Source organism: Rhopalosiphum padi, chromosome 2, assembly GCF_020882245.1.
Source record: "Rhopalosiphum padi isolate XX-2018 chromosome 2, ASM2088224v1, whole genome shotgun sequence".
Classification (NCBI taxonomy): Eukaryota; Metazoa; Arthropoda; class Insecta; order Hemiptera; family Aphididae; genus Rhopalosiphum; species Rhopalosiphum padi.
Window position 1 is genome coordinate 65,625,761 of NC_083598.1, and position 16,074 is coordinate 65,641,834.

At 29.4% G+C, this 16,074-nt stretch overlaps 2 protein-coding genes across 3 annotated transcripts; both read right to left on the reverse strand.

The window, feature by feature from the left end:
- Positions 1-4,829: 4,829 nt before the first annotated feature.
- LOC132922792 (probable aconitate hydratase, mitochondrial) lies at positions 4,830-7,247 on the reverse strand. Its single transcript, XM_060986497.1, has 2 exons — positions 5,404-7,247; positions 4,830-5,337 (listed from the first exon to the last, which is right to left on the reverse strand). Exons 1-2 carry the CDS (start codon positions 7,245-7,247, stop codon positions 4,845-4,847), a joined length of 2,337 nt encoding a protein of 778 aa, XP_060842480.1. The 3' UTR covers positions 4,830-4,844.
- Positions 7,248-10,062: 2,815 nt separating this feature from the next.
- LOC132921765 (uncharacterized) lies at positions 10,063-16,068 on the reverse strand. Of its 2 annotated transcripts, none has more exons than XM_060984960.1 (7): positions 15,607-16,068; positions 14,228-14,363; positions 13,055-13,185; positions 11,868-11,953; positions 11,591-11,799; positions 11,253-11,438; positions 10,063-11,147 (listed from the first exon to the last, which is right to left on the reverse strand). In XM_060984960.1, exons 2-7 carry the CDS (start codon positions 14,342-14,344, stop codon positions 10,968-10,970), a joined length of 909 nt encoding a protein of 302 aa, XP_060840943.1. In that variant the 5' UTR covers positions 14,345-14,363; positions 15,607-16,068; the 3' UTR covers positions 10,063-10,967. The 2 variants fall into 2 exon arrangements, with proteins under 2 accessions (XP_060840943.1, XP_060840944.1); XM_060984961.1 differs by lacking the exon at positions 15,607-16,068 and adding an exon at positions 14,479-14,623.
- Positions 16,069-16,074: the final 6 nt, after the last annotated feature.

Consider the following 16,074-nt stretch of genomic DNA (forward strand, 5'->3'; position numbering starts at 1 on the left):
TAGTATGTTACACAATTACCTTTTATACATTACATCAGGGGTGGCTCCAGGGGAAACCCTAGCGGCCGCGCCCCACTAGCGCGTATTTCTAAAAAATAATATATATTTTTAAAAAAGAAAATTATAAACAAAAACATATTATACTATCAACTATCATAAACATGTGCATGCAAGTATCAATGGTGCCCGCAGACGGTAGAGGGGGTACCGGGGGAATGTCGGGCATGACCCCCCGTTTTTTTTAGTTAATATTATATATTAATTGTTTTATGACCTATACTTGCATGGCTTAAGTATTTATACTTTTGACTTACCTCCCCCCCGGCCCCGGCTTATATTTTTGCGGGCGCCCTTGACAAGTATATATAGATAAAGATATGACGGAATGTACCTGCTATCTATATTATGAAGAACCTATAATAATAAATTAATAAAAATATAGTATGATATTATTTTATTATGTTTAAAAGATTAATTGCGTAGTAGCACACATTTCTTTTAAGTTACGGAAATGTCAAGAAGACAAGAGAATAATAAGAAAAATTAAAATTATAAGCCCCTCCCCCCCTAACCAAGTCTCTGGAGCCGCCCATGCATTACCTACATATACTATATGTATTAGAAATTATACATAAAATGATATATGGAACGCTTTAACTATATGGAGACATTAGTCCTACACTCCCACGTCCCACCCCTAGGATTTTTTTCCCAGTTTAAGCCGTACAGCGTTGTTTATTATAAGCCAGCGAGTAACGTAGTTCATCCATCAATTCTTAATCGACTGGCATTAGGATTTCGCGGGCAATTTTTTTTGGTTTTTATACTCAACTTATTAAAATAAGTTATTCGTAAAATTGAATAAATGGCTTATAATAATCTTATGTTAGGCACCTTGATTTATTTACAGGTATAGTCACTTACCTACAAGCTACAATATTATAATACTTTTGAATATATATACTAAAGTAAAATCTAGAGATAGTATATATGACAGACAAAACAATAATATTAGGTATGTTTTAAAAAAACTTGGTAATTAAAGTAATTAAATTATGTTGTAGGTAGTTGATGCAGCTTTAATAAATGGTACATCTAAAAAATATCCCAAGAATCTACTTAAAAACATAAAAAGTATAACATTGTTCAGCTAATGGAAAAAACGTACTAATTATGTATATCTGCAGAATATATTAAATTATTATTAAATACTTAAATATAATAGTTATGTTTAAAATATATAAGTATTCGTATAAATAATATTGTTTTATCGTTTGTCTATAATAGTAATATTGTTTTACCGTATTACCGTCGCGCAAACTTTTTGGCTGCGTGTGGTAATGAAATAATAACGATAAAATTATGTCAGTACCGGTGTGGCGGTGTCGTATTAAAATACCATGTATGACACACGCTTGAGGCTCGTCGCATATTTGGTGGCGTGATACGAATCGCGACAGTACGGCGGAGGATAGCGTTAACATTACGGGACGGATGACAGCTGCTGAACCTGCAAGTACCTATAGACTACAGTAGTACAGTGCGTGGGTGACAGCTCGGCCCAGGTGTCGCAACGACGGCGATGGCGACTTAATAACCAATGGCGTGCCGGAGACGGTACGGGTGAGTTGATCGGAATAAAAACGTCATCTGCGGTGCCGCCGACTCAGCACTCAGTTTCCGGATAAGGACGATAAGGTGATGCAAGCACACGGGGCATTGGCGTCGACCGGACACAGACATGTCCGACGATGCGGTATTATAATATAGATTATCGGATAGATATGAGCAAGTGTAATTATATACATCGTATTTCGTATGTAATAATATGTATTAAGTAAACGAATTATTAATTTTTTTTTTTCTATAAAATAATTTATTCACACCAGGCATGACCGGAAGAATGAAGATACTGTGTGCTATCTTATTTGTTTGTGTGTACCCGCATGTTTCCGAGGTTAGTAATTTGTTTGTTAAAATAATGTTAGATATAATAATAATATAATTATTATTATAATTATAAATGTTTTTAATAAAATGCTTGGACTACACATACCGATACTGATACTTTTTAATAATTATCGTCCTGTCGGTAATATGTCACGGTATCTGGTCGCTTACTAACACTGTACCGGGAATCCGGATGAGCTGTATCGACACTCGATACTGCTGATATTATGTTTATTCCACAGTGAGTTGCCGCCGTACACTTTCTGTGTGCTATCAATATGTCGGTATTATAACTCACAGACCACAGTCATCACTACGACAAGGACCACGTCGTCGAACATGTGCGTACCAATAGTTGCCATACCGCTGTACACAGTAAACTATATAGTCCATCGCGCCGGCACTTTTAGCAGCCGAGATACATATTTTGTTTTTCTAGGCAATTATGGATCCGTACAAAAATAATTATTGACATTTTTCGAGATTCGACCACACACTCGGTAATACGTACAACATACAATACGGTGGCATTCGATTCGTTAAAGTTAAAAACAATATGTTGTTTAAATATGTGTTATTTGTCTGTTATCGGCGGCGATCGGTACCTCCACATACGGATATCATACGATCTATTATTATATATCTATATTATCTTATTTTAAATCGTCGATAATTATTGCGACGAATATCTATCGCGATGGGATCGAACAGGGCGTATAGGGGCAGTTTATTAATTGCGCCTAAAAGTACGATTTTATATACCGATTGAGCTCTAAACATTTTAAGGTCGAATAGACCAATTATTACGCTCAAAATATTTTACAATACATCTCATGCAGAGATCTTTTTAACCTATAAAAAACACTTATAGAACTCATAAAATTTTTTAAATTATTGTATTAAGTGACTTGACAGCGAGTTTTCCTACACGTTTTTTTTTCAAAGCCATTTTTATATTACTTTATAATTATCATATTTACTTATTGTATATAATGTATAGATTGTAAATTATCAATAAACACCAATAATATAAAAAAAAAAGGCCTTCTCACATTAAATACGTTGATATCTGTTGTTCAGCTGTGTTTGCGATGACATACGTCGACATTTCTAAACTATTAATATGTAAAACTTTAACAATATATCTTGACCAAATAGACTCAAAAATTCAAAAAAAAAATTAGAGTATTACATAATTATTATTTAATAATTATTACGATTATTTAAGGTAATACACATTACACATTAATCATTGATTTGTTCTGCAGATAATAATAATAATAATTATTATTTTTAAGTTTTGTCACGATTAAAGATATACCCTAAGTATATCTTTAATCGTGAGTTTTGTATACAGTAAGTCCCAAAAGTCCCGTATCACCCTTAAAATCTCCATAGAATCAAGCAAAATATTGAACTATCTTTATGATTAGTTCATGATTCAAGCATAGTATTTTATATTAAATACGTTGACATCTGTTGTTCTGTGTTTGCGATGAGATACGTCGACATTTCTAAACTTGATATGTAAAACTTTAACAATATATCTCGACCAAATAAACTCAAAAATTCAAAATAAAAAAAAAACGAGAGTATTACATAATTATTATATAATAATTATTACGATTATTTAAGGTAATACACATTACACATTACTCATGTAGCGGATCTGAAGCTCATTTAAGGAGGGGGCGAATTTGTATCATAGATTGATAGATACTACACTCTGTTCAGCGAGGGAGCACGCCACGGCCCTTGTATTGATAATCAAATAATAATAATTGATAAGATATTAAATATACTTAGGGTATATCTTTAATCGTGAGTTTTGTATACAATATGTCCCAAAAGTCCCGTATCACCCTTAATATCTCCATAGAAAATAAATATATTTAAACGCGGTTTTTTTTTTTTAAAGTACTAAGTATAGAAATTCTGATTGAATGGCATAAAATTCAAAAATAATCAAAAAAATTTTTTATGCATTTAAGAATTTTAAATTTTTAAGATAGGCATTTTGTTGACAAACATTTTTTAAACAGTTTAAAAAGATAAAAATATTAAAATTCAATAAAAATTGACCAAGTTAGAGCAAGTTATGTTTTTGAATAATTGTAATGAAAAGATCAATTGTTCACATTTCAATAATAACATATTTATTTCAGCAATCAGCATGATAATACTTTTACATACCTAATTAAAGTTTTGATTTGAATAGAAATAAGAATAGCCGTGTCTTATCGTTTGCTAAACACCGAAACTGGTTACCCATTTTAAGTATTTTAATTATATTCCACGTATATTCAATATTTCGTATCTCTAGTGCGCACGTTACGGTGACAATTTTGTGATCTGCGTTTTGCGTTACACGCTAACGCACGGACGTGATTGTATTAAGCGTTGACTACCTCTGTGAGGTGAATCGAAAATCGTAGTGACCGTTATACAAGCATTGTGAGACCTGTGGTTTCATCGAACCGAAGTGCTGGATGGTACGGTACCGTGAGACAGTTTTTTTTTTATTGACATATTTAATTTATAAGCAATTATATATAATACCTATAAACAATAGTACCTATCAATGGATCTAAATCTAATGATTTCTTTGCCTAAAAACAGTTATTACAAACATGCAATTATTTATTTGTTTCAATTTAAAATATCAACTATGAGTTATTAAATATAAATAAATAATACAAACTAATATGAATCAATCAATATTGTGGTAACACTGGAAGATGTGATTGTGTATGTTATACTGTGTATAATACTTAGTATTATGTTGTTTTTAAAAAATGTATATTTTCAGTTATAACGATGTGTGTGTATTTAATAAATAAATTAATATCAATTATTTTATTATTTATTTAATTTGTTAAAACACAACAAATATTTTATTTAGATGCAGCAGCTAATTGTTTCATTCGGTTTAATGCACTGCCGGACTTAAACCATTGGATTTGTTGTTCGTTGAATGTATGAGTAAGTGTTATCTCGTCACAACTCCCATCAGTATGGCGCAAAATACATTTTAATGGTACTCCAGGAGTGAATTGATCAAGTCCGACCAAAGACACTTTATCAGTTGGTTGAACTTTATCATAATCCTTACTATCGGCAAATGTCAAAGCTAATACTCCTTGTTTTTTCAAATTGGTTTCATGAATACGGGCAAAAGATTTGACAATGATCGCGTGTCCTCCCAAATGACGTGGTTCTAAAGCGGCATGTTCTCTGCTACTTCCTTCGCCATAGTTTTCATCACCAAACACTACCCACGATATACCTTTAGCTTTGTATGCTCTGGCTGTGTCCGGAACTGCACCCCATTCTCCAGTACATTGGTTTTGTACCTTATTCATTTCATTATTTTCTGAATTGGTTGCACTAGAATAATAAATAAAATAATTGTATTTTATCTATTTTGATAAGAACAAAGTTATAATAACTTACGTTAAGAACATGTTATTTGATATATTGTCCAAATGACCTCGGTATTTTAACCATGGGCCGGCCGCAGAAATGTGATCAGTTGTACATTTTCCTTTCACTTTAATAAGTATTGTAAGATCTTCCAAATCTTTTCCATCCCAAACTTTAAATGGTTCTAATAATTGGAGACGATTGGATTTTGGGTCTACTACCACACTCACAGCTGATCCATCAGCAGGTGGAGCTTGGTAAGTATCTTGACCGGGATCAAATCCTTTTGCGGGTAATTCATCACCCAATGGATTACTTAATTTAAATTCTTTACCATCAGCTCCCTTGATTGAATCTTTTGTGGGATCAAAGTCCAAACGCGCTTCAATGGCTAAAGCAGTAACTAGCTCTGGAGAGGTGACAAAGGCATGGGTTGCTGCATTGGCATCATTACGTCCAGTAAAGTTTCTATTGTACGAACTGACAATGGTGTTCTTTTCACCCTTTTTGACATCTTTACGATCCCATTGACCAATACATGGACCGCAAGCATTAGCTAATACAGTACCACCAAATTCTCTCAATATTTGTGCAATTCCATCTCTTTCAATTGTTGCCCTAATTTGTTCAGAACCAGGAGTAACATTAAATGGAATTTTTGATTTACGCCCGTGAGCTAAGGCTTCTTTTGCAATTGTAGCACATCTCGACATGTCTTCATAACTTGAATTAGTGCAGCTTCCAATAAGACCAACTTTGATTTCCACAGGCCAATCATTTTTCTTGGCATTGTTTCCTAGTTTTGAAATAGGATGTGCAAGATCAGGTGTGAAGGGTCCATTAACATGAGGCTCCAGTGTTGTCAAATCAATTTCAATTAACTGGTCATAATGACTGCTATTATCAGGAGTCAATAATGACTTACTGTACTTGGCTGCTTCTTCAGCGATATCAGCACGACATGTAGCTTTTAAATAATCTGCCATTCGGTGATTAAATGGGAACAATGAAGTAGTAGCTCCAATTTCTGCACCCATATTACAGATGGTACCCATACCTGTGCATGATATGTTATCTACTCCAGGTCCGTGATATTCAATTATTGCACCAGTACCTCCTTTGACAGTCAAAATATCTGCAACTTTAAGTATTACATCCTTTGATGTAGTCCAACCAGACATCTTTCCTGTTAAATGAACACCAATAACTTTAGGACATTTTAGTTCCCAAGGAATATCAGCCATCACATCAACAGCGTCTGCACCGCCAACTCCAATACACAAACCACCAAGTCCACCGCCATTAGGTGTATGGGAGTCAGTACCAATCATCAATAACCCAGGAAAAGCATAGTTTTCCAGAATAATTTGATGAATAATTCCAGATCCTGGGTGCCAAAATCCAACTCCATATTTTGCTCCAGCGGTTTTCAAAAAGTTGTAAACTTCTTCATTCATTTCTTTAGCCCTTTTCAAGTCCTCAACTCCACCTACTTGAGCTTCAATTAAATGATCACAGTGAATCGTGGAAGGAACAGCAACCTTTGGCAAACCTGATGATATAAACTGCAACATAGCCATTTGAGCAGTAGCATCTTGCATTGCCACACGATCCGGCCTTAATTTTAAGTAAGATACACCACGCTTGATATCTTGATTAACAGGATCATCCAAATGAGAATAAAGCACTTTTTCTGCCAAAGACAATGGCTTTCCTAATCTATCGGCAACAATTTTGATACGCTTCTCTAGGGTTTCGTATGGCAGGGGATTGGTGTCAAACTTGCTCATAGCTACTTTGCTTGCACCAAATATGGCCGGAGATGAGTGGAAAAATCTCTGCTGGATTATACCGGATACCAATTTGTATGCCATAGTGTCAAATTCGTTGACTGTTTGCAAACTGAATTGATGATGAATGAAAAACGGATTGGTCTTTGAGCTGAAGGTATGATCAATCGTTCAAACGCGATCGCCACGTAACAATTTAAAAGCAAAAGAGCAAAACAATATTATGAATAAATAATAATACTGATTGTCCTATGCAGTCAGAACGGTTTTTTGATAGGGTATCGCTGGTGAACGGATACTAAGTCGCTACTCAGTGATACAAAAAACAAGAACAGAATATGTTATTCGAAATACTTTTGTAATAATGATTAATGAAACTATTATAATAAACTATGCTTGTGTATTATGCATTTCAATAACAAACATATTTTAGTAAGTTGTCAATATTAGTAGCCAGCAGCAATAAATAGATGTTTATAGTTTATATATCAAAAATACATTTTAATTCAAATATTAAAAAATAATGGTATAAATTAAAATCAAGTTAGAAAATCTCACTCTGCGAACATTCTAAATCCCCGGTTTCTAAATATACCTATTTTAATAAAACAGAATAAACTGTAATTCCGTTTACAATTTAAAAAGATTTTTCAGATGGGTAACCTTAAATTTTAGTAGGTACCTAATTTTTTTATATTGGCTTGTATAAATCTGTAATACAATACCTACTCATATTTTAATAATTTTCAGTAACTAGGATATATTATAATGTGTTTAAACTTATTATATTTAGAAATCTAAAACGGCGATTCCATGACGGAAATCAAATAGGTTAATTTTTCTAGTAAAAATAATATAGTTTTTTCTTTTTTCAAAAAATGTATTAAATACATAATATATTGTGCATATAAGTGTGATTTATTTTTTACTTACAAAGAAAGTAGTGTAGGTAAAAAATTATAAGTTGATAGGTACTCTCTACAAAACATTGTTTCTTGTTTATACAATATAACAATAATACGTATAGATACTGGATTTATACTAAATAATGTATTGTTATTTTAAAAAATATAGGTTAGGTTAGACCAATAGCTAGGGTCTGGTTTTATATTCTCCAAAAAACTGCAAATATTCTATATTTTATAATCATTTTAAAATATTCAAAAATATGCAAAAAAATGTTTTCCTTTAAACTCAGTATTCAATGAATCGTCCACAATTTTTACCCTCGTAAGAATGCATGTACTCAGTAACAATATGTTGAATGTAGAAACATGTAAATCTAGTCTCTAGACTCTACTAATAGTACCTATTGGCTATTAATGAATTAATGTGCATTGTAAATCTATTTAAGTTATTGGTTATTGCGTATATATTCTGCTAGAAGCTGGTTTTCATCAGGCACTGCAATGGCACCGAACTTAGACGTTTTCATGAAGCAAAATCTATAATTTTTTGTCCCATCCACCCACCTAAGCTTTTCAGCCATATCTAATAGGTATGAAATGAAAATACATACAGGTGTGGATTTTTAACTTCTGTGTTTCACATTATCGATTATCAATATTGTAATATAAATAACACTTATTTAATTTTGTTAACCCATTAATCCCTAGAACATACCTACACCTACCCATTTAAGTAGTGAAGCGATCACTTCACATAATATATAGGTTCGGCGCCAGTATTGAGGTACCTACTGATAAGATAGGTAACACCAATCGGCAATCTGTCGCTACAGCCGAGTTCACTATATACCTATACATGTCATGCTGTGAAATCACATTCCTAAACATAATTCAATCACTGAGTAGCGACATTAGCAGCGGATTTTAAAGACATTAACATGATTAAATTAAAATATGAGAACATTTGTTTTAAATTTTAAATAATATTTTAATTTCAAAAATTAGACCAATCATTGTTTTTATAAAATATAAAATATTATTAAAATAAAAAAATGCAAATTGTATAAATTCAATACAAGTAGATAATATAAATGTATCATTAGAAGGAATATATATTTTTATTTTTTTAATAAAACCTGGTTACTCACTCACTGAAATCACTCGTGTGAATATAGTTTATTTTACATATTTGCATAACTGTGCATCGTATCTATATTTCAATCTCATCAATAAAGATTTTTAGAATAGGTTGAGTATTAATATAAAATCAGTGGATAAATTAAAAAATAAATATTTTATACATTTTATGGTGTAATTATAAAATTATAAATTTAAAAACTTTGTAAAATAAAATATAATGAAGAGGACTTAAATTAATATCTATCTATTTTATAATTTTCATTTTTTTTTTAAATAGATATTAATTGGAAATTACTATACCTACTTAACTGTCTGGATAGGTAAAGGATATACTATATAAGTCTACCTATGTATTTACCTATTTTCAAGTATTGCTATTGAATTATAATTCTTACCAAAATGCTCTCTAACAATTTCAGAAATGCATTACACATTTACACAATATGAATATTCTGTGATTGTATGATGGCATTAATTTAATATTTATCAAGCAAAATATTGAACTATCTGTTCATTCTGTTCATAATTCAAGCATAGTATTTTACTATTTTCAACATTGTGCATTATGCAATTGTCATAATTTGATTATTAAGCAAATAAGCTGTGACACAGAAATTGTTGACAACCAGCAGTTACACGGACGTCAATAATTGTGTATGTGTACATTATGATCTAAAGTTAATAAATAACCCAATATCATAATACATAAAGTATGAAAGATATTAAATATATCTTTTTATATAATAAATTTTCCACCATAAAATAAAAGCAATATTAACCAATATTAGTATCAACTATCAATTGTAAAAGATAGTAATATAATATTGAATATACATTTACATCCATTTGAATAAATAATGATAATCCTTGTTATTTTATTAAGTAATTAATTATAATACCCAAAAATATTTTAAAATACATACAAAAACAAAAGATTACACAAGACAAATAAACACACCAAATTTTGTTTCAACAGTTCAAAGAAGAAAAAAAATATAATTTTAATAATAAACAAATAAAACATCCTGAATACACAACAGGATAAGACACCATGATATTTGTTGTGTTATCTTCATAGGAAAACAAAAACCACAGTGGGTTTAATTGTATATTAACAAAATAATTGACTATAAAATGCCAGGCATTTTGTAATAATGTTTTTGAATTTGATGATTTTCCCAACATAATAAATAACATTGATATTATTACAGTTTGTTATGCTTTCTTACAGTGAGGCATGTGTATGCACGTAAAATTAATGAGAGTTGGTGCAGGATAGAGGAAAGCAAAATATCGGAGGAAAAGAAGTACCTAGCAATATGTTGTCTATTGTAAGTAATAAATATTAAGTTAAATACATATAAGGAATAAATATATCTATATATTAAGATAAGAGCTATTGAACTGCGTTAAAAATCAACTAATATCGTTCATACTAGAAACTTTTAATATTGTAGGAATATCCCTGAACAATTCCTATAAAGACACACACAACAACCATGATAAATTTTATATAATAACTACAAAATAACTACAAAGAAAATATGTTTTACTTATTACATAAATGATTAAATGAAAAATTCTTGAAGCTTTAAAAGTAGCAAAACAGAATATTACAATTTGGGAGATCATCACTTAAAAAGTTTGAAAAACACCATAGTGTAATAAATATTTTTCAATTAAAGAAAAATGAAAAAGGAGCATAATTCCTAATTGCTGTTCCACTGTAATTTTGATTATATATTACATTTGTTAATTATTTTTGACTTTCAAAGAATTGGTCATGTTTAGCTTTGACATTTGATACTATTAAATCTTCAATCTCAATTCCTTTTTCAATATCTGTCGGAGTCAATAAAATATCTTCAATGACACCATTCTGAGCTATTATCTTGACATTATGTTTCCTTGTATGTAGTAAGTTCCCAATAACAAGCTAAAAAAATTATAAAAATTGTAAAATGTTAGAATGTTATATAATTAACTTTGACATAATAATAGATAAATTAATATTGATTATAAAGTAATTATTTAAACTCACTTGATGTTTGTACTTAGTAAGAGCCCCTTTGGCTTTCTGTTCTAAAATCCCATTATCAGTCTCTAATTTGAATGAAATAATGTAAGCATTTGGAGCCCAAATATGAGTCACAGCATATAAAACTTTAGGTACCAATCGTAAAGCAATCATTGGAGGTCCATCATGAGATTGAACTTTATGTACAGCCTACAAGAGGAATGTTGTTATTAAAATATAAAATATTGTAAGTACCAATGCATAATTAAATATAAATGACAATAAATACAAATTTAAGCATATTGTTAATGGAAATATGCTTTTTAATATTTCAAGGAATAGCATAATAAACAACAACATACCATTTCACTAGGCGGTATATAAAAGTCTGAAACAGCAGCAGCTAAGTATAGTAAAGAATACTTGGTATCCATAAGCATGCAAGAACCTCTCAGTAACCACATATACTCTATCAAAGTAGTAAAAGGAACTGTTAAGATTCTGTTAGCATTTTTAGCATCTCTGTACTTCTTAAATATTGGCAAGAGTGTATCAAGTTCACTTTGTTTTACTGAAATAGTTATAATTATTAATGATTAAAAAAAAAATCTATACAATGAACAATTATTTTATATTTACCTTGAATTGATTTATCATCTACAATCTCCAGTTTATCTAATAGCGATTTGTTGAAATGGCGAACAAATGGCTCCAATGAATTAGAACTAGAAAATAAAATATAATTGTATAAAACTATAGACTAGAATATCTATACCAATGTAATACCATTGGGTTTTTAATAAATTTAAATATAGAATAAAATCAATGGTTATATTTAAGTTAAAAATTAAGATAATTAATAAAATAATATATTATACATAGATATTTTAGTTTTAGAATTAAGTGATTGCTTAATGAGACTGTCTATTATAAATTTATTTATTTTTAATAATTGCCAATAATACTTTCATCAAGTATAATTCAATTTTATTTTATTCACAATAGCCATTACTTTTACAAAAGGCACTTAACGAATTCTATATATATATTCAAAGAAACTTCTAAAAAACAAAAATACTAATAGTCATATTATAGTCTATATAAATACATATACAATATACATAATATTATAAGTTATATAGGTACTTATTCTTACTTTTATGAATAATGCATAGAGAAATATTTATTATAATTTGTATGATACAGGTAGAATAGAAATTGTTTAAAATAAAAAAATTAAATCAATCATAATTGAATAATAATATCTTAAAACAAATCTAAAATTTGATAATTTAAAAATATTAAGATTCCAATTGGTTATAGACTCGTATGTACCAAATTATTGATTAGTAATCAATAATTACCAACATTACTAAGTAACTTAATTTACCATTAATATTATTAAACATTCTAACCATTTAATGCATATATATATATATATTAATTTCATATTTTTAATCTACTTTACTATTGTTTCAAGTTTTAAAAATAAATATTGAATCCAAAACTATTATTTAAATATTTTACAAACCAAAAGTGAATTATTTTTAATGTATTAAACTCAATTTTTCATGTTAATAATTTTAATAATAAAGATTTTTTTTTTAATTTATGCATAAATTACATAAGAAATTTTGAATTTTGAATACACAAAACTAAAATTTTAGTTTTTTTTAAAACTATATCATATTTGTATAGGTATTGTATCGTAATTGTAATAAAAGTATTTTATTTTTCTAGGAACCTAACTAAAACCAAAATTCATTAAGATTCCAACACCTGATTTATACAAAAATAACTAATAACTAATTAATAAATTTACTCACCGATAAAGAAATATAACAACATATCCAGCATCAAGAAAGTATTCAGCAGAAGCGGAACCTCTAGTTCCTAGACTAAAATTATCAACGAAGCGGACAGTATTTTGTTCAATTGGGACTGTAGTTCCTCCAGACTATATAAAGGAATTTAATTATTATTTTTTTTTTAATTTGTTATTACAATAAATTCCTTTATAATATATTGATTGCTAATTGCTAATATCTCAAATAAAATTACTTTCTCATTAATTTAAACTTAAAATTGCGACATTTTTATTTTCACCTATAACATAACAAGTGCTATTTCAGAAAATCAAAACTAACTAAATATATTTTTGGTACATAAAGCATAAAACCTTTTTAATTTATTCTAAATAAATACATTTTTAGAGAATACATTTAAAAAATGTGAGTAATAATACAATTTAATTTCCCACTCTTTATAGCAAGAAACTAAATGGGTGAAAACTAACTAATGTAACATACATTATGTGCATTATTGATTCTATTGATCATAAATTGTTTGTTTCTTTCAAAATAATTAATATATAATTTCATATTTTCATGACATTATAAAATATTATCCTAATGTAGAAGAAATTGAATAATTTAAGTATAACTATACCATTATATTAAATTATAACTGGTAAGCAATACCAGTATGTCATTAATTATTGATATTTATTTAAAAATAGGACTAATACGTTGAATTAATCAACACTCCTCCCCGAAGTATTATACTCTAGCAATGTACCACTATACGTAACCTATACATCTTTGGATACTGTTATAATTAAATATAAACTATAGATAAGTTATTAATTTAATATTTTTTAATTAACTAATTAGATATTTACATAACTAATAACATGTGTCATGTTAAGTTACTTAGGTAATTACTTATCAATAATTGATTATCTATAGTCTATACCTATAGTCTGACAAATATTTTATTAACAAAACGTTCTTAGTTTTATTACCAAAATATCAATCAATCAAATTAATCGAATAGAGAACATTACATCTATATATTTGTTTAGTCACTAGCATAATGCATTATTTAGGTAACTACTTTTATTGTTTTATTTAAAATTCAACTCATATTTATTATTACATTTTAGAGACATAAATAATATGTGTTATTAATAATTATATTATGTAAGTAGTTATACTTACAGTTATCAAAACCATTTTTTCGTTTTCATGGCTGCAGACAAAATTTTCTACAGAAGTTATAATAGATTCATAGTTTGAAGGAGAAGGGTGCGTGTCATAAAATGATTCCCAATCCATTTTTTTTAGTAGTTATAATCTATGAACACAAATTTCAAAATTTATTGAAATCATGAATAATTTTGTAAATTTATACTTGAACAATTATGATTATAAGTAAACTATCCTTGATAAAAAAAAAAAAAATACTAAACCTTCAATGAATCCATGTAAGTAATATTGTAAATCACAATATCTACTACCAAAACTTGTTTACAACCAATACCATAAATTATATAATTTATCTTGAACCCATAAGTGAATCTAGTTTAAAATCCAATAATATTGAATTTGGATTATTCTATAAAATATATTGTGCCTTCCTTTCTAAACAAGGGCACCCGTTATGAAAGAGAGAAGGGGCATTAACTCCTCCCTTAGCTTGCTTTAGAGTTTATCTTACAACACAAATATAAACTGATGAAAGTATGAAATATGTTTTTAGTTTTTATAACATTATAAATAACCTAGAAACAAATCTCTGAAGATAGTATTATGAGAAAATACCAGCATAACCTGTGCTCTAAAGGATTAAACTGACAAATGACAATTATTATTCATATATTTTTTAGATGATTTTAGCCACTTGAAAAGAAAACTAATATTAAATTGTATAGACTATTTGTCTTTTTCACATTTCCACCAACATAATTGATCATCTAAAAACATATAAACACTCTACTTTACAGAAATGTTAAATACATTTAGAAAAATAATCAACTAAATTTAAAAAGAAATATGAAAATCATAAATAATATAAGTTATAAATATAATATTAACAGTTTATTTTTTTACTATTGATAAATAAATTGTTTTTTCACTAAATTAAAGAATATAAAATTGTCAATATTATGTTGTCTCAGTTTTCTTGGAAACACCTATAATGTAACTTGGTAACGACTGTTATATTTATTTCCGTGGGCAAGGGTTGAGTTCTATACTTTTATTGTTTCATATACTATTTAACATGACAAAATATATTTTATCATGCTATTTAATAATTGTTACTACCATATTAATACCTATTAAAAAAAAAACATTTATGTAAAGATGAAGTATTTGCTGACATAGCCCCCTAGATAGGTAGTAGCCAGTAGGTAACAGTACACTAGACATTTAACATTTTATCAGTAGGGGGTCCAGTGGACGTGTAGTGTGTACTATATAGTATTAGGTATACTGTTATATTATATTTATGTTCATTGGCTATACATTACGTGGTTTTCGTAAACGGGTTGTATTGGCGGAGACGGGGGACAGGGAAAAACACTTAGTATACGTACCGGTCGACTTCTGTAGTGTGTACGACTGTACCAGTTCGGCGTAAACGGAATAAGTACCCAAATTACACGACTACGATGACGACCACTTTAATTTCTCTTTACACTACTATACACGACGACGACGACAACCAGTCAACATTCGGCAACAATAACAACAGGTGTGTCGTCCCGGCGGCGTCAAAGTTGAGTACCTGAGTACTTGAACGTGTGGATTTTAGAATAGTTTTTAGATTTAATCTAAAGGGAACACATGGGGTAGGGGAGGGGGCTCGTCGAGCGACATGACCATGTCGATAATTCCCACCCACCGACGCCGTGATGACGACCGTCCGTAACGGGATACGTTCCGAGTCGGAGTGTGCGTGCAACAAAAATATCATCTACCGCGACAACTACAACACGGTAAGTCGTTGTACACGTCACGCGACTACCGAAGTACCGAAGCTAAAAAAAATAATTGAACGAAAA

Bases quoted from the DNA above. Each gene is read 5' to 3' on its own strand.
- LOC132922792 (XM_060986497.1), bottom strand. From the start codon at position 7,247: ATGGCATACAAATTGGTATCCGGTATAATCCAGCAGAGATTTTTCCAC. The intron at 5,338-5,403 runs GTAAGTTATTAT...TTATTATTCTAG, and splicing joins TCAAATAACATGTTCTTAAC to TGCAACCAATTCAGAAAATA.
- LOC132921765 (XM_060984960.1), bottom strand. From the start codon at position 14,344: ATGGATTGGGAATCATTTTATGACACGCACCCTTCTCCTTCAAACTAT. The intron at 11,954-13,054 runs GTGAGTAAATTT...TTTATTTTCTAG, and splicing joins GTTGTTATATTTCTTTATCG to TTCTAATTCATTGGAGCCAT. The intron at 11,439-11,590 runs GTATGTTGTTGT...TTCCTCTTGTAG, and splicing joins ATATACCGCCTAGTGAAATG to GCTGTACATAAAGTTCAATC.